Here is a 25,887-nt window from a genome sequence, read left to right on the forward strand (position 1 = left end):
GGCTGTGTTAGTCAGAAAAGGACAATGGCCTCCAGCTCCATTCGTGTTCCTGCCAAGTATATTATCTCACTCTTTTTTATGGCTGCATAGTATTCCGTGGTGTATATGTACCACATTCTCTTTATCCAATCTGCCATTGATGGGCATTTCTATTGATTCCATGTCTTTGCTATTGTGAATAGTGGTGCAATGAACATACATATGCAGGCATCTTTATAATAGAATGATTTATATTCCTTTGGGTATATACCCATTAATGAGATTGCTCGGTCAAGTGGTATTTCTGTTTTGAGGTCTTTGAGGAATTGCCACACTGTCTTCCACAATGGATGAACTAATATACACTTCCAGCAACAATGTCTAAGTGTTCCTTTTTCTCCCAGCATGCGTAACTTTTTGACTTTTTAATAATAGTCATTCTGACTGGTGTGAGGCTGTATTTCATGGTGGTTTTGATTTGTATTTCTCTAACGATCAGTGATGTTGAGCTTTTTTCATACAATTGCTGACCACATGTATGTTAAAGTAACACATTGAATTGAGTACCTATGACTCTGTTTGCCTCTTTGCCCACCCTTCCCTTCCCTCCTCCATCAGGTACATTGCTTTAGGCCATGCACAATTCCAGGGCACCGTTCACACAATGACAATGGGAATTGCTGGGGAGGGGGCAAGATTTCTAGGGTGCACAACCTGTACAAATGGAGTGAGGGCTCTGCTCTTGTCTTCCCCTTTTCATTCATTCATTCATTCATTCAATATTTATTGAGGCTGGGGCTTGGTGGCTCATGCTTCTACTTCCAGCACTTTGGGAGGCCAAGGAGGGAGGATAACCTGAGCCCAGGAGTTCAAGACCAGCCTGGGCAACATAGTGAGACCGTATCTCTGCAAAAAATACAAAAATTAGCCAGACATGGTGGTGGGCACTTGTAGTCCAAGGTACTGGGGAGGCTGAGTTGGGAGGGTTACTTGAGTCCAGAAGATGCAAGCTGTAGTGAGCTGCAGTGAGCTACGATTGCACCACTGTACTCCAGCATAGGTGAAAGCAAGACTCTGTTTCTAAAAAAAATAAATAAATAAATTACTGGACATGTACTATATGCCATGTAGGTGGTGGAGACATAGCAGGAGATCCAACAGATACTTCCCTGTCTGTGTGGCAAATATTAAACTTGCAATAAACTTGCAAAGACAAATAAAGATAAAATTTGTAGAGATGTCAAAAATAAACATATAATTGCAAGTCACATCCATTTCTCTTTCTCTGCTATTCCTGCCCTCGCCTTCCCTCTTCTGTTTCTCCTCTCTCCATCACAGACACCCCAACATCCCTCTGCAGTCACTGACAGATAACCCTGGTTCCTTCCTGTCTTCCTCCTCCTCCCCAGTGTGTTACAGCTGATTTGTACAGCCCTGGAAAGACCAATGGTTAAATAGCTAGGGATTTCATCAGCCCGGTTGGTAAACTGTTGGTAGCTTAAAATCAGACATGCTATGAGTATTTACACCAGAGAAATAGGCCAACACTACAAGGCAGAATTTGTGGGTATTGTTTTTCTGTAAGTTTTTCAGCACACCACTGCTCTGCCATTGGCTTCCAGCAAATAGATGTTGCATTTTTAAAATATATCCTAATTATTTCATAGATATTCAGTCTGCACTCCACCTCTGGCCAAGTCTTTCCTGATGGTGGGAAATTGGGGACTTTCCTGACGGTAGGAAATTGGGGACTATGTTGTACTGTGAGGGTAGAGAATAGAAGAGAAAGCATGAGAGAAAAGCATGAAAAGGAGAATCAAAAGAAAAGCAATATGGGAAGGAAAGAGAAAGAACAGAGACATGGGAAGCCAGTGGAGGGTAGAAACTAGGCCGGAAGACATGGGGACAAGCCAATGGCCACTGCACAGCGTCCCCAGAGGTAGTTGGGTCATTTCCCCATCTGGGGTACAGAGGTGGCCAGGGAGCCCATGAGAAATGAGGAAACTGCCTTCCCAAACTACTGGAGAAACAGGGTGGGGGTGGCGATCCACATAGCTGGCCTCAGAAGGAAAGAGGGCTGGGACTCTGGACCAGGGGGATCCTAGGGTCAAGATGCCACAGTTTCTAATCGTGGAGGGCCTGGGGATTGGGACTCCCGGGTCTGAGGGAGGAGGGATGGGGGCCTGGACTCCTGGGTTTGAGGGAAGAGGGCCTGGGGGTCTGGACTCCTGGGTCTGAGGGAGGAGGGACTGGGGTCCTGGACTCCTGGGTCTGAGGGAGGAGGGACTGGGGGCCTGGACTCCTGGGTCTGAGGGAGGAGGGGCTGGGGGTCTGGACTCCTGGGTCTGAGGGAAGAAGGGCTGGGGGTCTGGACCACTGGGTCTGAACCCCTGGGTCTGAAGGAGGAGTGGCTGAGGGGCTGGGGGTCCTGGACCCTCCAACTGAGGGAGGACGGGCTGGGGGCCCGGACCCGAAGGTCTGAGGAAGAAAGGGGTCCCTCATAGGCCGGTGAGGCAGTCGAGACTTGGGGTGGGGCCCAGGCCTCCATTTAGCAAGGCCCTCTCCTCCCCACCCTTTCCTGGGCTGGCTGCTTAAGGGCTGGTATAAAGGACTTGTTTCCTGGTGAAAAAGCAGAAAGAGATTTTTAGCCACAGACGGGTCATGAGCCCGGTGTTACTGCTGGCCCTCCTGGGGGTCACCTTCCCACTGCCAGGTGAGTGATGACCCTAGCCTAGAGGGGACCTCCCTGGAGGCGGGGCAAGGGAACCCTGCTGAGATGGATTTGCTCTTGCCACTCCAGGAGTGCAGGCGCTGCTCTGCCAGTTTGGGACAGGTCACGACGTGTGGAATGTGTCCGAGTTGCCCCTGCACTGGACCCCTAAGGAGATCAGCTGTGACAGCGGCTTGGGGTGCCAGGACACCATGGTGCTCATTGAGAGCGGTGAGAAGGCCCTGGGGTGCAGAGACCCCGCCCTGTTCCCTCAGTCCCTCGATCCCTGTGCAGTGACTTGGGAGCCACCGGGGGAGCGACCGCTAGGGTCCCGGTGATCCCCTTTCTAGCCTTTCAGCCTAGGGAATGTAGCAGTGTCTCCCTCCAGGACCCTGGAAACCTGATCTCCATCCTCGCTTGCCTCCCTCTCTCGGTCCAGGACCCCAAGTGAGCATGGTGCTCTCCAAGGGCTGCACCGAGGCCAAGGACCAGGAGCCCCGCGTCACTGAGCACCGGATGGGCCCTGGCTTCTCCGTGCTCTCCTACACCTATGTGTGCCGCCATAAGGACTTCTGCAACAACCTAGTTACCACTGCCCCGCTTTGGACCCCGCAGACCCCAGCAGGTGCCTGCCAGAGGGTCGGAGGAGAGGGAGGGGCTATCAGGAGGGGTTCCGGTGAGCGCAGAGGGGCTGTTATGGAGTCCCTCCCACCCTCGCTCGCTATACTCCATCCCTCCCCTGACTGCTCCCTGACCACCGCCCCACCCTTCTCCCTTTCCATCCCTCTCTACTCACTCCTGGTCCCTCCCACCCACCTCTGCCACTCAGGACTCCCCGCACCCCTCCTCTTCTAAGAGCAAATAGGAGGGATTTCTGATATGAAATCACCATTAACTGGGTCATCCTGCATTCATTTTTTTTTTTTTCTTTATTCTGTTGCGTTTGGTTCAAGAAGTTCTCCTGCAGGTTTTTTGCTATTTCCTCTTCCTAAGGGAGACTGAATTGAAACTTTCCACTTTTCTTGTCTGGTATTATGAAGAGTCTGGGGACATGTTTGCACTTCTTTTATTGGAATAGCTTGTGCATACAGAAGTCTCCTGTTCTTGGAGGTTTAGTAGCCCTTGCAGGTGAAGGCACTGGCTGGTTCCAGGGCATCCCCTCCTTCCCTTGACCAATGAGTCTGCTTCTGTGTCTCCCTCGGAAGGCCAGACTTTGATTTTTTTTTTTTTTTTTTTGAGACGGAGTCTTGCTCTGTCGCCCGGGCTGGAGTGCAGTGGCCAATCTCAGCTCACTGCAAGCTCCGCCTCCCGGGTTCACGCCATTCTCCTGCCTCAGCCTCCCAAGTAGCTGGGACTACAGGCGCCCGCCACCTTGCTCGGCTAGTTTTTTGTATTTTTAGTAGAGACGGGGTTTCATTGTGTTGGCCAGGATGGTCTCGATCTCCTGACCTCGTGATCCGCCCGTCTCGGCCTCCCAAAGTGCTGGGATTACAGGCTTGAGCTACCGCGCCCGGCCGGAAGGCCAGACTTTGTTGAAAGGTTCAGACTTGACCATATCTGAGTCTATATCAGGCCTCAGCAGGCACCTCTTCCACCCTGCCTACCCCCACTTCCCCCCAAGAACTCTTTCTTTCTTCTTTCTTCTTTCTTTTCTTTTCTTTTCTTCTCTCTCTCTCTCTCTTTCTTTTTCTTTCTTTCTGTCTCTCTCTCTCTCTCCTTTCATCTTCTTTTTTTTTTTTCATAGTCGCGCTGTGTTGACCAGGCTGGAGTGCAGCGGTGCAATCTTGGCTCACTGCAACCTCCACTTCCCAGGTTCAAGCAATTCTCCTGCATCAGCCTCCCAAGTAGCTGGGACTAGAGGCGCCAGCCACCACGCCCGGCTAATTTTTGTATTTTTAGTAGAGACAGGGTTTTACTATGTTGGCCAGGCTGGTCTTAAACTACTGACCTCGTGATCCGCCTGCCTCAGACTACCAAAGTGCTGTGACTACAGGCGAGACCCAACACACCCAGCCAAGACCGCTTTCTGTACCCAGTCCTGGTGCCTCTACCCAGACCTCCTGTTCTCTCTCCCTTCCTCTTTCATAGGTTACACTTCTTTATTTTCCCACATCCAGATCTCATGATGGGAGCTGCAGAAGGCCCCTTTGGGAAGACTGAGCAGGTTGACTCCTGAGGCCAGCAAAAGTGGGGTGCAGAGAAGGTATCTGATCAAATCCAGTGCCCTCTCAGTGCCCCCTCACTCTGTCTGTCACTTCCCTAGAGCCAGGATCCTTGAGGTGCCCAGTCTGCTTGTCTATGGAAGGCTGTCCGGAGGGGACAACAGAAGAGATCTGCCCCAAGGGGACCATGCACTGTTATGATGGTCTCCTCAGGCTCAGGGGAGGTAAGCCTGGGACATCGGGGTCCCTGAGGGGACTGAACCTGAAGGTCTGGGGACTGAGATCTTAGTCTCTGGGGATGAGGGTGAGCTGAGGCGAGGCATGAGACCCAGAGGAGGTGGCCTGGCTTCCCGGAGCTATGTCTGCCTCTGAGGGTGAGTGGTCCTCAAGGCAGCATCACTGACTCTCCCTCGCTCCCCCTTTCTGCAGGAGGCATCTTCTCCAAGCTGAGAGTCCAGGGATGCATGCCCCAGCCAGGTTGCAACCTGCTCAATGGGACGCAGGAAATTGGGCCCCTGCGGGTGACTGAGAACTGCAATACGAAAGGTGAGTCCTGCCCCTAGGCTGTGCCCTGCACTGCAGCCTCGGGGCACGACAACACATGGGGCATCCAGAGCCATCACACCAAAGCCAGTAGGAGGAAGGTCAAGGGTGCAGGGTGGGTTGCTTGGCATGAGACTTTAGGCAACAGTGAGTGCTGGGGCCCCTGCTGGCTCTCATGCTGCTGAGAGTGACTGCTTGCTTCAATTTCTGTCTCCACACCCCTGGCCTTGCATAACCCTAGGTCTCCCACTTCCCTAGGCCACCGTAGCCTCTCTGCCACCCTCACCAGCCCCCGCCCTGCCCATAGTGCTGGAGTGCCCCAGCAGCCTTGCCTGCACAGGAGAGAACATGAGAGACAAAATCAAGGGCACTTCAGGTGTGACAGAGAAAGCAAGAGTTAAACGAGGACACTGAGAGGGTCCCCACTTACCCATTTAGGTGCTGCCATGGAAGAGAGTGCCAGGGAATGTCTCCATAAGAAGGGCTCCAAGGCGACGGGAAGCCATGCTGGGGAGGCGGGGGTCTTACAGGAATCCCAGCTTCCTCCTAGGAGCAAAGTCTTTCCCTACCCATGCCTCTGTTTCCTTGTCTGCCCACATCATGCTAACCCTTAGAGTTTAGAAGAGGGAGTTGTGTGAATTCCGCACACCTTCCTCTATGTGTTTGGCTGTTTCTCCCTGGCTAGGCTGGGAGCCCGAAGCCAGGGGCTTGGTATCACTGGCACCAGGGTTTCCAGCCTTGGGTAGCTCAGGAGCCGGCTCAGGAAGGGTACCAGGAGCTGTTTGCTCAAGTGAGGACATGCAAAGTCCCCTAATGAGTCAGACCCTGTTTCTACCTGAAGGGCCTCCGGGACTAGGAGGGGCAGGTGCCACAGACACAGATGGTCACAGCTTGAGGTGATCAGGGCTGATGCAAATGAGGATGTGGGGCCTGGGGCAGCTCAGAGGAGGAAGATACTGATATTGTTGGGGTAGAGATTAAGTAGGGCTTTACAGAGGAGGTGGCCTGTGAACTGTGTGTTAAAGATGACCTACAGCTTATTGGTAGAAGAGGAAGAGGACATTGGTGGCAGAGGGAACAGTGTGTAGCAGCCGCATAGGCCTGGAGGTGGGAGTGAGCCTGCAGTTTTCAAGAAGAGTCCGTCACTCCACCTGAGAAGGACTCATCAAGATGAGGGGGTACAGCTGGGATTGGAGGTGATTAGAAGTTTTCCAGGTGGACAAGGTGGGTGTGGGGTTGAGGAGGGAGCTGCTCCAAGCCAAAGGCACAACAGGTGTGAGGCTGAGGAGGAATGACTTGGCATGCCTTTGGAATGGATACTGGTGGGGGAGGGAGAGGTAAGTGGGAACCTGGTGGTCCCTCAAGTACCTGAAAAGCCAGACTCAGGGGTGGACCATCTCCTGAAGGCAGGGGAGCCATGGAAGATTGTGGAGCAGGGAAGGGCAGGGTCTGAGCCATTTATCTTTCCTTTTGACTGATGCTGGTGTTAACAGTCTGGCCCTGGTCTCTGGAACCAGGTGACACTGATAATCCAGAAGGTATTTCAGAAACAAATCAGATGCAGCACATGCCAACACAGCCACACAATAAGCACAGGAGACACCAATGCATCACACCATGCCACATACACACCACACATCACATACCACACACACACTCTCCCATACCCCTGACATACGACATATGAAACACAAATCACACACAGAGCGTACAATCTGCACAACACACACAAATGCATCACAGAATTGCACAATTACTATGTGTACATGTAGTGTGTATGTGGCACACACACTACATGTCAGGCACCTCACACACTCCCTGTCAACATATCAGACATGCAACACGGGGCAAGATTTCTAGGGTGCACAACCTGTACAAATGGAGTGAGGGCTCTGCTCTTGTCTTCCCCTTTTCATTCATTCATTCATTCATTCAATAAATATTTATTGAGGCTGGGGCTTGGTGGCTCATTCTTCTACTTCCAGCACTTTAGGAGGCCAAGGAGGGAGGATAACCTGAGCCCAGGAGTTCAAGACCAGCCTGGTGAACATAATGAGACCGTATCTCTACAAAAAATACATAAATTAGCCAGACATGGTGGTGCGCACCTGTAGTCCCAAGTACTGGGGAGGCTGAGTTGGGAGGGTTGCTTGAGTCCAGGAGATGGAGGCTGTAGCGAGCTGCAGTGCTGCAGTGAACTATGATTGTCCCACTTCTACAGCATAGGTGAGAGCAAGACTCTGTTTCCAGAAAAAAAAGTATAAATAAATTACTGGACATGTACTATATGCCATGTAGGTGGTGGAGACATAGCAGGAGATCCAACAAATACTTTCCTGTCGGTGTGGCAAATATTAAACTTGCAATAAACTTTGCAAAGACAAAGATAAAATTTGTAGAGATGTCAAAAATAAACATATAATTGCAAGTCACATCCATTTCTTTTTCTCTGCTATTCCTGCTCTCTCCTTCCCTCTTCTGCTTCTCCTCTCTCCATCACAGACACCCCAACATCCTTCTGTAGTCACTGACAGATAACCCTGGTTCCTTCCTGTCTTCCTCCTCCTCCCCAGTGTGTTACAGCTGATTTGTACAGCCCTGGAAAGGCCAATGGTTAAATAGCTAGGGATTTCATCAGCCCGGCTGGTAAACTGTTGATAGCTTAAAATCAGACATGCTATGAGTATTTACACCAGAGAAATAGGCCAACACTACGGGGCAGAATTTGTGGGTATTGTTTTTCTGTAAGTTTTTCAGCACACCACTGCTCTGCCATTGGCTTCCAGCAAATAGATGTTGCATTTTTCAAATATATCGTAATTATTTCATAGATATTCCATCTCCACTCCACCTCTGGCCAAGTCTTTCATGATGGTGGGAAACTGGGGACTTGAGTCCTATGTTGTACTGTGAGGGTAGAGAATAGAAGAGAAAGCATGAGAGAAAAGCATGAAAGGAGAATCAAAAGAAAAGCAATATGGGAAGGAAAGAGAAAGAAACAGAGACATGGGAAGCCAGCGGAGGGTAGAAACTAGGCGAGCCGAAAGATATGGGACAAGCCAATGGCCACTGCACAGCGTCCCCAGAGGTAGTTGGGTCATTTCCCCATCTGGGGTACAGAGGTGGCCAGGGAGCCCATGAGAAATGAGGAAACTGCCTTCCCAAACTACTGGAGAAACAGAGTGGGGGTGGTGATCCACATAGCTGGCCTCAGGAGGAAAGAGGGCTGGGACTCTGGACCAGGGGGATCCTAGGGTCAAGATGCCATGGTTTCTAATAGTGGAGGGTCTGGGCATTGGGACTCCTGGGTCTGAGGGAGGAGGGATGGGGGCCTGGACTCCTGGGTCTGAGGGAAGAGGGCCTGGGGGTCTGGACTCCTGGGTCTGAGGGAGGAGGGACTGGGGTCCTGGACTCCTGGGTCTGAGGGAGGAGGGATGGGGGCCTGGACTCCTGGGTCTGAGGGAGGAGGGATTGCGGTCTGGACTCCTGGGTCTGAGGGAGGAGGAGCTGGGGTCTGGACCCCTGGGTCTGAACCCCTGGGTCTGAAGGAGGAGTGGCTGAGTGGCTGGGGGTCCTGGACCCTCCATCTGAGGGAGGAGGGGCTGGGGGCCTGGACCCGAAGGTCTGAGGAAGAAAGGGGGTCCCTGATAGGCCGGTCGAGACTTGGGGTGGGGCCCAGGCCTCCATTTAGCAAGGCCCTCCCCTCCCCACCCTTTCCTGGGCTGGCTGCTTAAGGGCTGGTATAAAGGACTTGTTTCCTGGTGAAAAAGCAGAAAGAGATTACCAGCTACAGATGGGTCATAAGCCCGGTGTTACTGCTGGCCCTCCTGGGGGTCACCTTCCCACTGCCAGGTGAGTGATGACCCTAGCCTAGAGGGGACCTCCCTGGAGGCCGGGCAAGGGAACCCTGCTGAGATGCATTTGCTCTTGCCACTCCAGGAGTGCAGGAACTGCTCTGCCAGTTTGGGACAGGTCACGACGTGTGGAATGTGTCCGAGTTGCCCCTGCACTGGACCCCTAAGGAGATCAGCTGTGACAGCGGCTTGGGGTGCCAGGACACCATGGTGCTCATTGAGAGCGGTGAGAAGGCCCTGGGGTGCAGAGACCCCGCCCTGTTCCCTCAGTCCCTCGATCCCTGCGCAGTGACTTGGGAGCCACCCCTCCGGGAGGAGCGACTCCTAGGGTCCCGGTGATCCCCTTCATAGCCTCTCAGCTATGCAGTGTAGCAGCATCTCCCTCCGGGACCCTGGAAACCTGACCTCCATCCTCGCTTGCCTCCCTCTCTCGGTCCAGGATCCCAAGTGAGCATGGTGCTCTCCAAGGGCTGCACCGAGGCCAAGGACCAGGAGCCCCGCGTCACTGAGCACCGGATGGGCCTGGCTCTCCGTGCTCTCACACCTATGTGGTGCCGCCATAAGGACTTCTGCAACAACCTAGTTACCACTGCCCCGCTTTGGACCCCGCAGACCTCAGCAGGTGCCTGCGGGAGGGCTGGAGGAGCGGGAGGGGCTGCCAGGAGGGGTTCTGGTGAGCGCGGAGGGGCTGTTATGGAGTCCCTCCCACCCTCGCTCGCTGTACTGCCCCTTGCTCTCTCCCTCCCTCCCCTGACTGCTCCCTTTCCATCCTTCTCCACTCACTCCTGATCCCTCCCACCCACCTCTGCCACCCAGGACTCGCCGCACCCCTCCTCTTCTAAGAGCAAACAGGACGGGTTTCTGATATGAAATCACCATTAAATGGGTCATCCTGCATTCATTTTTTTTTTTTTTTTTTTAAATTCTGTTGCGTTTGGTTCAAGAAGCTCTCCTGCAGGTTTTTTGCTATTTCTCTTCCTAAAGGAGACTGAATTGTAACTTTCCACTTTCCTTGTCAGGTGTGATAAAGAGTCTGGGGAGATGTTTGCACTTCTTTATTGGAATAGCTTGTGAACACAGAAGTCTCCTGTTCTTGGAGGTTTAGTAGCCCTTGCAGGTGAAGGCACTGGCTCGTTCCAGGACATCCCTCCTTCCCTTGACCAATGAGTCTGCTTCTGTGTCTCCCCTCAGAAGGCCAGACTTTGTTGAAAGGTTCAGACCTGACCATGTCTGAGTCTATTATCAGGCCTCAGCAGGCCCCTCCTCCACCCTGCCTACCCCTGCTTCCCCCCAAGAACTCTACCTTCCTTCCCTCCTTCCTTCCTTCCTTCCTTCCTTCCTTTCTTCCTTTCTTTTTCTTTCTTTCTTTCTTGTCTTTCTGCTTTCTTTTCTTTTTTCTTTCTTTTTCTTTTTCTTTTTTTTTTTCATAGTCTCGCTGTGTTGACCAGGCTGGAGTGCAGCGGTGCAATCTTGGCTCACTGCAACCTCCGATTCCCGGGTTCAAGCGATTCTCCTGCATCAGCCTCCCAAGTAGCTGGGACTAGAGGCGCCAGCCACCACGCCCGGCTAATTTTTGTATTTTTAGTAGAGACAGGGTTTTACTATGTTGGCCAGGCTGGTCTTAAACTACCGACCTCGTGATCCACCTGCCTTGGCCTCCCATAGTGCTGGGATTACAGGCGTGAGTCACCACACCCAGCCAAGACCACTTTCTGTACCCAGTCCTGGTGCCTCTACCCAGACCTCCTGTTCTCTCTCCCTTCCTCTTTCATAGGTTACACTTCTTTATTTTCCCACATCCAGATCTCATGATGGGAGCTGCAGAAGGCCCCTTTGGGAAGACTGAGCAGGTTGACTCCTGAGGCCAGCAAAAGTGGGGTGCAGAGAAGGTATCTGATCAAATCCAGTGCCCTCTCAGTGCCCCCTCACTCTGTCTGTCACTTCCCTAGAGCCAGGATCCTTGAGGTGCCCAGTCTGCTTGTCTATGGAAGGCTGTCCGGAGGGGACAACAGAAGAGTTGTGCCCCAAGGGGACCATGCACTGTTATAATGGCCTCCTCAGGCTCAGGGGAGGTAAGCCTGGGACATTGGGGTCCCTGAGGGGACTGAACGGGACGGTCTGGGGACTGAGATCTTAGTCTCTGGGGAGTGAGGGTGAGCTGAGGCGAGGCATGAGACCCAGAGGAGGGTGGGCCTGGCTTCCCGGAGCTATGTCTGCCTCTGAGGGTTGAGTGGTCCTCAAGGCAGCATCACTGACTCTCCCTCACTCCCCCTTTCTGCAGGAGGCATCTTCTCCAAGCTGAGAGTCCAGGGATGCATGCCCCAGCCAAGTTGCAACCTGCTCAATGGGACGCAGGAAATTGGGCCCCTGCGGGTGACTGAGAACTGCAATACAAAAGGTGAGTCCCACTCCTAGGTTGTGCCCTGCACTGCAGCCTCGGGGCACGATGACACATGGGGCATCCAGAGCCATCACACCAAAGCCAGTAGGAGGAAGATCAAGGATGCAAGGTGGGTTGCTTGGCATGAGACTTTAGGCAACAGTGAGTGCTGGGGCCCCTGCTGGCTCTCATGCTGCTGAGAGTGACTGCTTGCTTCAATTTCTGTCTCCACACCCCTGGCCTTGCATAACCTAGGTCTCCCACTTCCCTAGGCCACCGTAGCCTCTCTGCCACCCTCACCAGCCCCCGCCCTGCCCACAGTGCTGGAGTGCCCCAGCAGCCTTGCCTGCACAGGAGAGAACATGAGAGACAAAATCAAGGGCACTTCAGGTGTGACAGAGAAAGCAAGAGTTAAACGAGGACACTGAGAGGGTCCCCACTTACCCATTTAGGTGCTGCCATGGAAGAGAGTGCCAGGGAATGTCTCCATAAGAAGGGCTCCAAGGCGACGGGAAGCCATGCTGGGGAGGCGGGGGTCTTACAGGAATCCCAGCTTCCTTCCTAGGAGCAAAGTCTTTCCCTACCCATGCCTCTGTTTCCTTGTCTGCCCACATCATGCCAACCCTTAGAGTTTAGAAGAGGGAGTTGTGTGAGTTCCGCACACCTTCCTCTGTGTATTTGGCTGTTTCTCCCTGGCTAGGCTGGGAGCCCGAAGCCAGGGGCTTGGTATCACTGGCACCAGGGTTTCCAGCCTTGGGTAGCTCAGGAGCCGGCTCAGGAAGGGTACCAGGAGCTGTTTGCTCAAGTGAGGACATGCAAAGTCCCCTAATGAGTCAGACCCTGTTTCTACCTGAAGGGCCTCCGGGACTAGGAGGGGCAGGTGCCACAGACACAGATGGTCACAGCTTGAGGTGATCAGGGCTGTTGCAAATGGGGATGTGGGGCCTGGGGCAGCTCAGAGGAGGAAGATACTGATGTTGTTGGGGTAGAGAGTAAGGAGGGCTTTACAGAGGAGGTGGCCTGTGAACTGTGTGTTAAAGATGACCTACAGCTTATTGGTAGAAGAGGAAGAGGACATTGGTGGCAGAGGGAACAGTGTGTAGCAGCTGCATAGGCCTGGAGGTGGGAGTGAGCCTGCTGTTTTCAAGAAGAGTCCATCACTCCACCTGAGAAGGACTCATCAAGATGAGGGGATGCAGCTGGGATTGGGGGTGATTAGAAGTTTTCCAGGTGGACAAGGTGGGTGTGGGGTTGAGGAGGGAGCTGCTCCAAGCCAAAGGCACAGCAGGTGTGAGGCTGAGGAGGAAATGACTTGGCATGCCTTTGGAATGGATACTGGTGGGGGAGGGAGAGGTAAGTGGGAACCTGGTGGTCCCTCAAGTACCTGAAAAGCCAGACTCAGGGGTGGACCATCTCCTGAAGGCAGGGGAGCCATGGAAGATTGTGGAGCAGGGAAGGGCAGGGTCTGAGCCATTTATCTTTCCTTTTGACTGATGCTGGTGTTAACAGTCTGGCCCTGGTCTCTGGAACCAGGTGACACTGATAATCCAGAAGGTATTTCAGAAACAAATCAGATGCAGCACATGCCACACACAGCCCACAATAAGCACAGGAGACACCAATGCATCACACCATGCCACATACACACCACACATCACATACCACACACACACTCCCCCATACTCCTGACATACGACATATGAAACACAAATCACACACAGAGCGTACAATCTGCACAACACACACAAATGCATCACAGAATTGCACAATTACTATGTGTACATGTAGTGTGTATGTGGCACACACACTACATGTCAGGCACCACACACACTCCCTCTGAACATATCGGACATGCAACACATACCACACACAACACACAATACACACAACACACCTGGTATGTCGCACACCACATGCAAACAAAACACAGATACACAGAACACACACCACACCAAACACACAAAACAAACACATACCAAATACATCACACACAGTATGTCTACACATGCATGCATCACACAAACATACCATGAACACACCACACACCCCATACAACCACACTCCCACACATGTACTACACACTGACACATACCACACACCCCTGCACACATCATGCATGCACCCCCACACCCTATTCACACACACTACACAAACACACACACACCACATGCAAACAGAACACACATACACAGAACAGACAGCATGGCAAACACACAAAACACATACCACATACATCACACATAGTATGTCTGCACATGCATGCACCACACAAAAATACCATGAACACACCACACACCCCATACAACCACACCCCCCTCATGTATACTACACACTCACACACAGCACACACATCTGCAGACATCACGCATGCACCCTCACACCCCCGCGCACACACTACACAAACACACACACACCACATAAAACACAGCTATTACATACAAATCGGGGCTGTTAATAGAGATTCATATTCTGCTTTCAACACTGGAGCCAGATCTTGGAGGCTGTTTTGCCTTCCCTGGTGAAGTGCAGTTCAGCAGCTTAGCAGACAGTGAGCATCACAAGACCAGGCATCAGAAACTGGGGGAACAACAAGATGTTGGGGACCAAGTGCTGGAGAGAAGAGGCTCCAGGGTGATAGAACCACTTATAAGAAGCCACAGCAGTGGGAGAGCTGGGTGCAAGGACACAGGTTACTAAAAGGGGCCATGGCAGCAGCCCCTTGTGAAGAACCAAGAAGCCCTGGGCAGATAAGGCCCTGGCTGCCCCTAGAGGAGCTGGGCAGCAGTCCCAGTGAGAGAGCAGGGAAGAGCCCGCGTCTGAATCAGGGACACGTGGGTCCCAGGCCCTGCTCTGCCGCTGAAACAGCTTTCCAGCCTCAGCTTCATATGAGGATCAAAAGTCTCCATATCTCATGGAACCTCTTTCCCTGGATTTGGGGAAGGGGAGGGGAAGGTTGCAGACAGAGGGCGGAAGCAGATGCAAAGGACTTGAGGTGGGTGAGTGCCTGCCAGAAGCACCTGTGCAGAGCAGAGTGATGGAGGGAGCGGAGTAGGACACCTGCATGGAGCGGGGAGGTGGCTGCATCTTATCAGGCCTCCCGGGCCATTGGAAGGGCTTAGAATTTTATTCTCCAGAATGGGGAACTCCTGGAGTCTTCAGAGCAGAGGAGTGACATGAACTGACTTAGGTTTACCCAGCCTCCCTCTGCCTGGTGCGCGGAGAATGCAGCAAGGGGAAGAGTGGCAGGCAGGCACAGGGAGAGCCCCGGGAGTCAGGTGGGAGCCAAGGGGGTTTGGCCTGGGTGGAAGCAGCAGAGGTGGTGACGTGGGGTTGGGTTTTGAAGATTTTCTGCAGCTCAAGCCAGTAGAATTTCTTGAGGAATACAACGTGGGAGAGAAAGGGAGTGGTCAAGGACAGCACCAACCTTTTCAGCTAGGCCGGCAGAGATGAGCCACCACAGGTATAAGTAGGGGAGATGGGAGTGGGGAGAGAAGGGTGGGAGAAGAGAGCAGGAGCCATGATTTTGATTTTGTCATCTGTAAAGCATGCAAATGAGCAGCCCTCTGGGGTGACATCCGTTCTGCAGGTCGCATGTGTTGGTGGAAGCTGGGGGCTCAGTCTAAGAGTCCCTGTATCATGGGACAGATGCCCCCTGCTCTGTGATGGCCATGAGGGAAGGCTGGGGGCTGTGGTTTCACACTAGAGCCTTGAGGGCCTCGGGGCCAAGGTAGCCGAAGATGGTCATCAGTACCTGTCTCCCTCCTGCCCTCAACCCTGACCCTGAGGGTCCAGAGTCCCTGGGTTCCCAGCCTACCTCTGCTGCTCACAAGCTGTGTGGCACGGGCGGCTACTGAGCAATCCTGCCTGTTTCCCTTGTTGCAAATGAGGGTGCTGATTGTGATCGCCCCACCTACTGTTGGGGTACTGTGGGGAAATGAGGCATCTCAGATAAGCTGAGCTCCCTGGGACTTTAGATAGGTGGATCTGGGGGAAGCAATGACGTCAGCCAGGTGCAGAGGTAGTGCTCAGCCCACCCTGGCCCTCCGCATCGTTTGTTTGGAACATAGGGCTTTGCAACTGAAAGGTATGAGAAAGGTCTCAGGCTGTCTTCCTTATTATTGAAATGAGGACCTTAAAGTTCAGATGGGGAAGCAGAGATGGGCAGAGGATAAGGAAGAGCTTCCATTGCTCTCACAGCTGAAGCAAGGAACGACCATTCCCACAGGGCTGTGAGAGGACGTCCCTGTGGATGTTCAAGTAGAAACAGGGGGAACAATGAGCGCGGGGTTTGGACTTCCAAGTCCTTTCTGAATCCGTAGTTGAGGGACTCTGTGGCCTGGTCACCTGGAGTGTGACTCAAGAGCAAGATCACCTTCCGTAGCTGAGGACCTGGAGGGACAGACATGGTCGGTTCCTGGCTTACACAGACCCTGGGTTTCCTCTCCCCAGATTTTCTGACCTGTCATCGGGGGAACTCTTTGCAGAAGCAGGAAAACTTGACTCAAGTACCCATTGGATGGACCATATCTAATACCGTGATGTGCGAGGCGGGCCAGGTGTGTCAGGAGACGCTGCTGCTCATAGATGTAGGTGCGTGGACTGAGGTAGAAGACAAACACTTGTCCCAGGTCCCTGGCAGCTCTCTCCACCCCACTGGATTCTTTCCCCTGAATTTCCTGCTCAGTTTCTTCCACATCTGCAATTTTCAATTCAACTATTCTTCTCTCTGGATCTTGGGTTCCCCTTATGAAAACTGGGGGTGAAGCAGTGGGAATGATGGTGTCTGCCTTTCTGGGTAGGGGTGACGATGTATGCGGTAATCCCTGCCCAGGGCGGAGAACCGTGCCAACACTGAGGAATCTCAGTGACTTCATACAGTCTGGAAATGTTTATCCAGCATTTGTCTTAGGCGCTGCAGATCCAATCCCATCTGTATTCCTGCAGCTTTATATACCTTGAGAAACAGGAAACAAACAAAAAGCAGCAAAGTATAGGGATGGAGATCCCAGCTCTGGAGAGAAATCTGGCAAGGAAAAGGAGATAGGAAAAGTGAGGTGAAGGCTACAATATTAAGCTGAGTGTTCAGGGGAGACTCATGGAGAAGGTGACGTTTGAGTGAGAACTGGGAGGAGGCAGAGCTTCGGGGAGGACCCAGGCCCTGGCCTCCGTCTTTGCCCCATGCTAAACGTGACCCACGCAGTTGTGATCAGGGTATTCGCCCTCTGCCTGAGGTGGATTGAGGGCAGGGAGTCCAGTTCTGGAGCCCCTGTTGCCCTGGGAGCTGTCCAGTCCCCCAGCCCAGCTTTCCCTCTCACCCTTAGGAGTCACATCGACCCTGGTGTGGAGCAAAGGCTGCAGCGCTGTTGGGGCTCAAAATTCCCAGAAGACCTCCATCCACTCAGCCCCTCCTGGGGTGCTCGTGGCCTCCTATGCCCACTTCTGCTCCTCAGACCTGTGCAATGGTGCCAGCAGCAGCAGCGTCCTGCTGAACTCCCTCCCTCCTCAAGGTATGGGATCCAGGGCCATGGAGAAATGAGCCCAGACACACAGACACTCTGGTCCAAGGTGGGCGGCTGCTCTGAGCACAAAGTCACGTACTCCCACCTTCCCTCTGCTCCCTAGGTGCCCCTGAGCCAGGAGACCAGCAGTGTCTTACCTGTGCGCAGCCCTTTGGAACCTGCTCAAGTGACTCCCCAGTAAAGACCTGCCCCAGGGGCACCACTCATTGTTATGATGGGTACATTAGTCTCTCAGGAGGTGAGTGCTGCAAGCAGGGCCCCAAGGAGGAAGGTGCTGGTGTCCTGGGCTCCTGGGACTGAGGGAGGAGGAAGCTGGGGCTCTGGGCTCTTGGGTTTCAGGGAGGAGGGGCTGGGCCTGGACTCCTGGTCTGAGAGAGGAGCGGGTGGGGGCCTGGGCTCCTGGGTCTGAGGGAGGAGGGGGTGGGGGCCTGGGCTCCTGGGTCTGAGGGAGGAGGGGGTGGGGGCCTGGGCTTCTGGGTCTGAGGGAGGAGGGACTCAGGGCCTGGACTCCTGGTCTGAGGAGCTGGGACTCTGGGCTCTTGGATCTGAGGGAGGAGGGGCTGGGGGTCTGGGCTCCTGGGTTTGAGGGAGGAGGGGCTGGGGTCCTGTACTCCTAGGTCTAAGGGAGGATGGCCTAGGGGTCTAGGCTCCTTGATCTGAGGAGGGAGGACTGGGGGCCTGGACTCCTGGGTCTGAAGGAGAAGGGACTGGGGCCCTGGACTCCTGAGTCTGAGGGAGAAGGGGCTGGGGCCTGGACTTCTGGGACTGAGAGGAGGGTCTGAGGCCTGGACTCCTGGGTTCACGAATTTGGCTGGGCTGTACTTTGTGTCCTTTCTGACTTGGTCTTCTCACTCTAGGTGGGGTAACCACCACAATGGGCATTCAGGGCTGTGTGGCCCAACCTTCCAGCTCCTTGTTGAACCACGCCAGACAAATCGGGATCTTCTCTGTGCGTGAGAAGGGTGAAGAGGAGGCTCCTGCCCCTCATTCTGAGAGAGGTGGGGCTGGGGGCCTGGAGTCTCTCACTTGGGGGGTGGGGTTGGCACTGACCCTGGCGCTGTGGTGGGGGGCTCTTTGCCCTTCCTGCTAACTCCATTTCCCCCACGATTCTTCACCCCTGCTGACCACCACACTCAACCGTCCCTCTGACCTCGTAACCTAATAGTCTTGGACACCAAATTCTTTTCCCATCCTGCCCATGAATTATCTTCCCCACACACAATCATTCATGTCTACTCACCTAATAGCGACACTGGGGAGAGCCTGGAGCAGCTGCACTTGCCCTATGGGAGAGGGGACGTTGGAGGAGTGGCTGCATGTATCTGAGTAATAAAGACCTTGTCCTTTCTCCCAGTGCTGGCGTTTCTCCATGTGAGGGGACAGCAGGACACCCAGGGATCTAGCGTGGGGGAGGAGAGGAACCTAATGAAAACATGATCATCCAAAGCCCGCCCTTTATTGGTCTGGTTCACGTCTCCAAACCAGCTTGGACGGTAGCAGAGACTTCAGGGTGCTCCAACCAAAAGTATTGGGGCATCATCATTACCTGGAGGGGAAGATGCACTGAGACGTATGAGGCTTCCAGCCTAGCAGCCAGGGTCCTCGCACAAACAGGTGGCTCGTCCCATCTGAGCAACTGCAGGAGGGGTTAGTATAGTCATGCATTGCTTAACGACAGGGATATGTCTTGAGAAATGTGTCATTAGGTGATAATCGCCATAGGAGCATTGTAGAGAGCACTTACAAAAACCCAGATGGTACAGCCCAACACACACCAGGATGGATGGTAGAGTTGACTGCCCCTAGGCTACAAGCCTGCAGTGCATGTTATGGTGTGAATACTGCAGGCAATTGTAACACCACGACAAGTATTTGTGTATCTATACACATCTAAACATAGAAAAGGTACAGCATAAATACAATATTGTCATCTCAGGAGACCACCGTTCTTTTTTTTTTTTTTTTTTTTTTTTTTTTTGGAGACAGAGTCTCGCTCTGTCTGTCGCCCGGGCTGGAGTGCAGTGGCCAGATCTCAGCTCACTGCAAGCTCCGCCTCCCAGATTCACGCCATTCTCCTGCCTCAGCCTCCCGAGTAGCTGGGACCACAGGCGCCCGCCACCTCGCCCGGCTAGTTTTTTGTATTTTTTTGGTAGAGACGGGGTTTCACCATGTTAGCCAGGATGGTCTCGATCTCCTGACCTTGTGATCCGCCCGTCTCGGCCTCCCAAAGTGCTGGGATTACAGGCTTGAGCCACCGCGCCCGGCGAGACCACGTTCTATATGCAATTCGTCATTGACCCAAACGTTGCTATGTAGCATCTGCCTATCATGGGGTAATTGACATAAAGGCTTGAGAGAACTCCAGAAGAAAATGGGTTAGCATTTTCCCAGAACTGTTACCGTTGGGTCTTTCTTACCACCATCGCCCAATAAGGGCGAGGAGAGGAGCCACTGCTGGAATCTGCAGAGAAGAGAGAGAGAGACACATACACAGACAGAAATAGAGAGAGCTAGAGAGAGAGCCAGAGACAGAAAGAGAGAGCTATTCAGAGAGGGTTGCCTAACAGGAGCTCCCATCTCAGGCTGAAAAACGCACCCAGCCCACAATGATGCTGGGGAGGGAGTTGGGGAACTAAAATTCCAAACTGATGTCCTCATTCTGGTCTGCAGTTGAGGTTCCCCATTGACTGAACCCCCTAGAGGCTGGAAGCAGGAGATGCCACTGATCTAGCCCCCACAGATCTACCATTCACAGTAGAGAACAGAGAAGAGGGGAGGGAAGAGAAGAGAGTGAAGCTGGAGAAGGAAACAGAACATATCTAGTACCATTCACTCCCTTGTCTCTATGGCATCCACCTTTTCCCTTTGTCCAGATGTAAATCAGAGTCCAAGCCGGGCGCGGTGGCTCGTGCCTGTAATGTCAGCACTTTGGGAAGCCGAGGTGGGAGGATCACTTGAGCCCAGGAGTTTGAAACTAGCCTGGGCAACACAGTGAAACCACTTCTCTACAAAAAATACAAAAAATTTGCCTGTTGTGGTGGTGCACGTCTGTGGTCCCAGCTACTCAGAAGGCTGAGGGAGGAGGATCATCTGAGTCCAGGAGGTCAAGGGTGCAGTGAGCCAAGACTGTGCCACTGTACTCCAGCCTGGATGACAGAGTGAGATCCTGTCTCAAGGGGGAAAAAAAATCAGAGTCCTCCGTGCAGATGACACACAATTCCAGTCCTTTCCTCTGTCACAGTAACAGTGTGTGATGATGACAATGATGCTCTCCTCCCATTATGCTGGGTGCCAGTTCTTCACACACAATGAGAGGAAGGTGGGGAGGAGATGGCTTCCAACACAGCTGCTGAGGTCCTGGGGATGGGGCTGCTGGTGCTCAGAGCTGCTTTCTTCTAGTACATTCCACATTGTCTTCCCACCTCCAAAACCTCCTTTGGATGTTATTTGTTACCTGCAATGTAACCCAAATCTTGGTTCTTATGGAGAGTTCGTCTTGGATGGCCTTGTCTTTAGTGAGTTTCTATAGTTTTCCATGGAACAGGGCCCTGGTCAAGGAAATGTGACCCCCATGAGTTGCCTGCCTTCGAAAATAGCCTCCTTGTCCCAGCCACCTGACCTCCCTCTGTAATCAGATGCTGTTCCCCCGACTGCAGAGAGACCTCTCCTTTGCCTGCTGTTTTGGCAGCACGAGGGGCACAGGATGGCTGGAGGGCTGTCATGGCTTCCCACAGATCAGAACTAGGAAGAGATTCCTCATCCACAGCAGCCCAGGGCCATGGGGACAAGGAGCAAGCATTCTCTCAGTGGGCTGGCAGATGCAATCATGGCAGATGCAATCATGGGAGGGACCCGCCCTTATTCTTCCTGTCTTTCCTGAATCTTTGCATCTGGCCCTGGGAAAAGTGACCTGATGGCCTGGCTGCTGGTTTATAAGATGTGTGGCATCTCCTGTGGGGTGATGGGGTACGGTCTCCCTCCTGGTGCCCTGATAAGCCACACATGAGCCATTGCGCCATTCTGAGAAGCAGCTGTCTCTGTGTCGTGGGGCACCTCAGACGGTCAGTGGGTTCCATGGGTGTGAGTTAATTACCTCCCATTCTTTGCGTTAAGATGTGTCCCCCAGTGGAAGTAATCCTGCAGAGGTTCCAGAGCCACAGGAAAGGCCCTGTTCATGGAAGCACTGAGCAGGGTCCAGGGAAGTCCAGTTGGAACCCTCAGTGTGTGTGTATCCCTGTGAGGACAAAGCCCCGTCCCCTCCAGGATGGGATGTGTCCTCTGTGGCCAGCCTATCCACAGTGGTCAGGTAGTCCTCCTGTAAAATGACACCTACCAGGGTCTTAGCCCTGGGCTGTGCCTACACTGGGCAGGGCTGGGTACAGTGTGCAGCCAGGCCAGTGCTGGTAGACTCAGTCCACTTGTGGTAAGGTACATCGCCATCCTCCCTGTCCATGTGGCCATCTGTGCCTGGACCCCCTGAGCAAGCTCTGAGGGACACAGTCTGCCTGACACTGTCCACCAAACACCAAGAACCTCATCCTCACAGCACAGGTTCTGGGCTTAAGGGTGGGGATGGCATAGCTCACACTTTGTGCCCATCCCCAGAGGAACATCCATGTCTCCTCCCTGTCTTAATTTTACTCTTTTATCCTCTTCAAGTCCTTGACTATGTGGGCCACTCTGGGTTCATGCAATGGACCCAAGTCCATCCCTCTTTGCAGAACCACTGAGGCTCTGCCCGTCTGAAGGATTTCCCTATGTCACTCCTCAGGACCACCTGAAGTGGGCACTAAGGCAGCCACTGTCCACTTCTGCTGGGTGCCAGCTCACCGTGAGGACCCATCCATAAGTCTGGTCTGCAGTTTCCTCCTCTGTATGAGGTCATGGGGCTTCCCAGGAGCTCACAGATGTGGTAGAGGGAGAGGCAGGAGGAGAGGTGCCATGGGAGCCTGAGTCACTTGCTGGCCTTGGACCTGCTTGAGCCTGACCCCATGCTCAGCTCTCCTGTGGATGCTGGAGGCTGCTGTGCATACCCCAGGTTATGGTTTGATAGCTCAGAGAGCACCAGGACCTGAACTTGATTGCCCCGGGCCCAGGGATGAGCCAAGAGCTGCTTTCTGAATGATAAGAGTTACCTGCAGGAGGCGTGGAATTTCTCTAGAACCTCCAGTTCTGCACTGTGAATCTTTTGGAGCTTGTGAAAACTCCATAAAATAATGCACTGGATTTGAAACATGGACTCTCTTACATTTGTTCATTTCTAAGTATACCCATCCAGGAGTTATTGAGAACAACATTTTGCAATTCCATCTGGAGTAATTTACTGGGAAGTGCTGTGGTTCATCTCTTTCTTTTTTTTTTTTTTTTTTCTTGAGACAGAGTCTGGCTCTGTCGCCCAGGCTGGAGTGCAGTGGCGCGATCTTGGCTCACTGCAACCTCTGCCTGATGAGTTCAAACAATTCTCCTGCCTCAGCCTCCTGAGTAGCTGGGACTACAGGCGTGAGCCACAATGCCCGGCTAATTTTTTTTATTTTTAGTAGAGACGGGGTTTCACCATGCTGGCCAGGCTTGTCTCGAACTCCTGACCTTGTGATCCGCCCACCTCGGCCTCCCAAAGTGCAGGGATTACAGGCGTGAGCCACCACGCCGGGCCCTTAAGTTTTTTTGAGACAATGTCTCACTTCTGTTTCTCAGGATGTAGTGTAGGAGTGTAATCATGGCTCACTGCAACCTGGACTTTCTGGGCTCAGGTGATCCTCTCACCTCAGTCTCCTGAGTAGCTAGGACTACAGGTGTGTGTCACCATACCCAGCTATATATTTTAAAACTATTTTTAGTAGATAAAAGAGTTCATCATATTGCCCTGCAATATACGCAACTCCTGGGCTCAAGCCCCACCTAGCCCTCCTAAAGTGTTGGGATTACAGGCATGAACCACCATTTCTGGCCCCCTATTTTGAAATTTTACTTACTTGATAAATATTCAACACATACACATACACGTGTGCATACTCAAAGAAAGCAGATGACTTTGAGATTATGACAAAGGTGGGGGCTTCATGATGGAATTAATGCCTTTATAAAAACAGACACAGGAGAATCGTCTCTCTCATTTTCTCTGTCTTTTCTCACCCTTCCAGCCCTTCACCATTTGTAGATACATCAAGAAAACAGGCACCTGTGGGGAAGCCCTAGCCAGGACTGAATCAGCTGGCACCTGGACTTTCCAGCCTCCAGAACTGTGATAAATAGATTTCTACTGTTTAAGTCACCAAGGCGACAGTGTTTGTTATAACAGCCCAAGCCCAGGAATACACCATCTGACCCTTGTTTTGAATGAAACTCTTCAGTTTTTTCATTAACTTAGCTGGCAGCTCTTGTCTGCAGCAGCACCAGAGGCCCCAAGAAAAGAGCTCCAGCAGGGCCTCAACCTTCATGGATCCCATGGGGCCTCCTTGATGTCAAGACCTGGATGTCAGGTGAGGCTTCAGTGATACAACCAAAATGTGAAATCGTAAGTGTTTTTACTACTTACACTGGCGAGCACATGCCAACCTCGACACAATAGATACAGACTCTAGAAAGCCCAGACAGAAAGGAGAGGAGGGACCTGTTGGTTTTTTCGGGTCCAGGGTGTTATCTGACAGGTGTCCAGCAGGGAGCTTTAATGGGTGTGTTTAAAGCAAGCAAACACTGGGGCATGGAGATCACGCTGTGACTGAAAGGTGGTCACTTTAAATTTGAGGGCAAATGTCAGAACTGTCAGTTGAAAGGAAGCAGCTGGAGAGAGGGGAGCCCAGCACACTAAGCAGGAGAGATGCCTCCAAGATTTTATCTTTGGCCACCAGATGGAGTCATTTGGACCGGGTACAGTATTTGAGACTGTCATGGTGACCAAGTTCTGCCTCTGAGATGAGGAAATTAAATGTACACTTTGAAAAATGCATGCCGAGGCAACATGAAATTATGAGCCCTTGTGACACCCAGGGACTCCAACAGGGTGTGGTGCTGTGTTCCAGAGTCAGGGTCCCGGATTTTGGTCCCCCGACAGTGAGAAATGAAGATGACCTGTCTCTGCTCCCCTTCTGCTCCCCTGCAACTGATCTTTTCACTCCGCACCTCCCTGTTCTGTTCCCAAACCCCCTTCAGTGCTCATCCCGAGACATCACTCCCCATATCCCAAAACATATCACCCCCACGGCATGCACAGTGTAGCCCAAAGCACACAAACACAAACTCACAGATAGTGACAAAAATCTGTTTGGGACATGTGATTGTGAAACAGGGAGGACAGTGAACTCACAGTCACAGAAACTGGTACTCGAGGGGCTGGAACATGATGGAGCTGTAACATAACCTGTGTGAGCTCATGTGAAATGTGAAGATTCATGAGGAATAAAACGCAGCCTGGCCTGGGGCCACCGCCGTACACACTTCCATCCCTGTCCACCAGAGGGCGGCAGAGTTCCTACTGGCCTGCGGCCTCCCAAATAGCTGTTGAGCTTGCTCAGCAGGGCCCACAGCCCAGCAGGGTCAGCTCTGCACCCTCCAAGCTCTCCACACAGACTCTGTCAGCTCCTCCCTGCAGCCAGGCGGCCGTCCACCTGAGACTGCTCCCTCTGCAGGCAGCCCCCCACATGCCTTCCTTCCTGGGGCTCACCCAAAAGGGCATCTCCCAGGGTGGCCATGGTGCACGTGATGCCACACTGGGTACTTTTTCCTTGTGGCTTCCTTTCAACTTCATCAACTCCTTCTGTGACTGCTCTCTAAATACCTGCCCCTGCTTTTCTGTCCTGTTTTCTGGGGCATCCCAGGCTGAGCCCAGTGCTGACACAGAACAGAGGCTGCCTGAGTGCCCACGGCATCCCCAGGAATTAGCCAGGCACCCTGTGACCTGCTATCTACATTGGGGGGCTCAGAGAGCATGTGACAGTCCTGCTGGTCCTGAATCTGGCTAAATCAAGCTGCCAGGTGAAGCCAAGCCTCCCCTGGGTCAGGCTACAGGGAAATGGGCAGAGAGGGAGCCTCAGGCCGGACTTCTGTATGTCCAGAAGTAGAATTGCTGGATCAAGTAGTAATTCTTTAATTTTTTTGAGAAACTGCCATACCATTTTCCACAGCAGCTATAACATTTCGCATTCCCACCAGCAATGCACTAGAGCTCCAATTATTCCACCTACTTGAAAACACTTGTGGTTTCATGCTATTGTTGTTGTTGTTTTTTATTAAAGCCATTTTAATGTGTGTGAGGTGGTGTATTACTGTGGTTTTGATTTGCATATCTAAGTATTAGTGATGTTGAGAATCCTTGCATGTCCTCATTGGCCATGTGTGCATCTTCCTTGGAGAAGTATTTTAGTCTTTTGTCTCCTTTTAAAGTTGGGTTTTTTGATTTTTGCTGTATTTGTTTTGTAGTAGTTTGAGTCAAGTACAAATTGTGAGGTCCTGTTCCAGCCAATGGAAGCTGGACACAGCAGTAGGGTGGATGCATCAGGTTATAAATGACCCTGTCTCCTTTGTTCCTGTGTGCCTTCATGGCAAGACTTCTAGCAAGCGGCACCCTTTCTGCAGAAAGTAACCTTTCTGGGAGATCCTCTGTCTCAGTGTTGATCTTTATGACACCGAGCACCCATCCCCAACAATTTGGAGGCCCCAGCGAGATTAACATTCGCCTCTGGGACAGTCTTTGGCCCTCTCTCATGGGGAGCCGCTCTACCGCCCTTGGTGGCCGCCCCAGGAG

The 25,887-nt window shown here is 52.6% G+C and overlaps 1 protein-coding gene across 3 annotated transcripts; it reads left to right on the forward strand.

Annotated features, from left to right (window-relative positions):
* Window positions 1-2,532: 2,532 nt before the first annotated feature.
* On the forward strand, window positions 2,533-25,396 carry CD177 (CD177 molecule). Of its 3 annotated transcripts, none has more exons than XM_033224908.1 (10): window positions 2,533-2,692; window positions 2,780-2,920; window positions 3,129-3,314; window positions 4,953-5,075; window positions 5,281-5,397; window positions 16,078-16,218; window positions 16,950-17,135; window positions 17,251-17,385; window positions 18,005-18,145; window positions 23,288-25,396. In XM_033224908.1, the coding sequence occupies exons 1-10, from the start codon at window positions 2,641-2,643 to the stop codon at window positions 23,302-23,304; spliced, it is 1,239 nt and encodes a 412-aa protein (XP_033080799.1). In that variant the 5' UTR covers window positions 2,533-2,640; the 3' UTR covers window positions 23,305-25,396. The 3 variants fall into 3 exon arrangements, with proteins under 3 accessions (XP_033080799.1, XP_033080798.1, XP_033080800.1); XM_033224907.1 differs by lacking the exon at window positions 23,288-25,396 and adding an exon at window positions 18,188-18,500 and having other exon boundaries at window positions 18,005-18,152; XM_033224909.1 differs by lacking the exons at window positions 5,281-5,397; window positions 23,288-25,396 and adding an exon at window positions 11,530-11,646 and having other exon boundaries at window positions 18,005-18,500.
* The last annotated feature ends 491 nt before the right edge of the window (window positions 25,397-25,887 follow it).

The sequence above is a fragment of the Trachypithecus francoisi genome, unplaced genomic scaffold (assembly GCF_009764315.1).
Source record: "Trachypithecus francoisi isolate TF-2019V2 unplaced genomic scaffold, Tfra_2.0 Lachesis_group12, whole genome shotgun sequence".
Taxonomy (NCBI): domain Eukaryota; kingdom Metazoa; phylum Chordata; class Mammalia; order Primates; family Cercopithecidae; genus Trachypithecus; species Trachypithecus francoisi.

Excerpts from the sequence above, each read along its gene's own strand:
- CD177 (XM_033224907.1), top strand. The coding sequence starts at position 2,641 with ATGAGCCCGGTGTTACTGCTGGCCCTCCTGGGGGTCACCTTCCCACTG. Across the intron at positions 5,076-5,280 it reads TCTCCTCAGGCTCAGGGGAG|GAGGCATCTTCTCCAAGCTG; the intron begins GTAAGCCTGGGA and ends CCCTTTCTGCAG. Across the intron at positions 17,386-18,004 it reads GTACATTAGTCTCTCAGGAG|GTGGGGTAACCACCACAATG; the intron begins GTGAGTGCTGCA and ends TTCTCACTCTAG.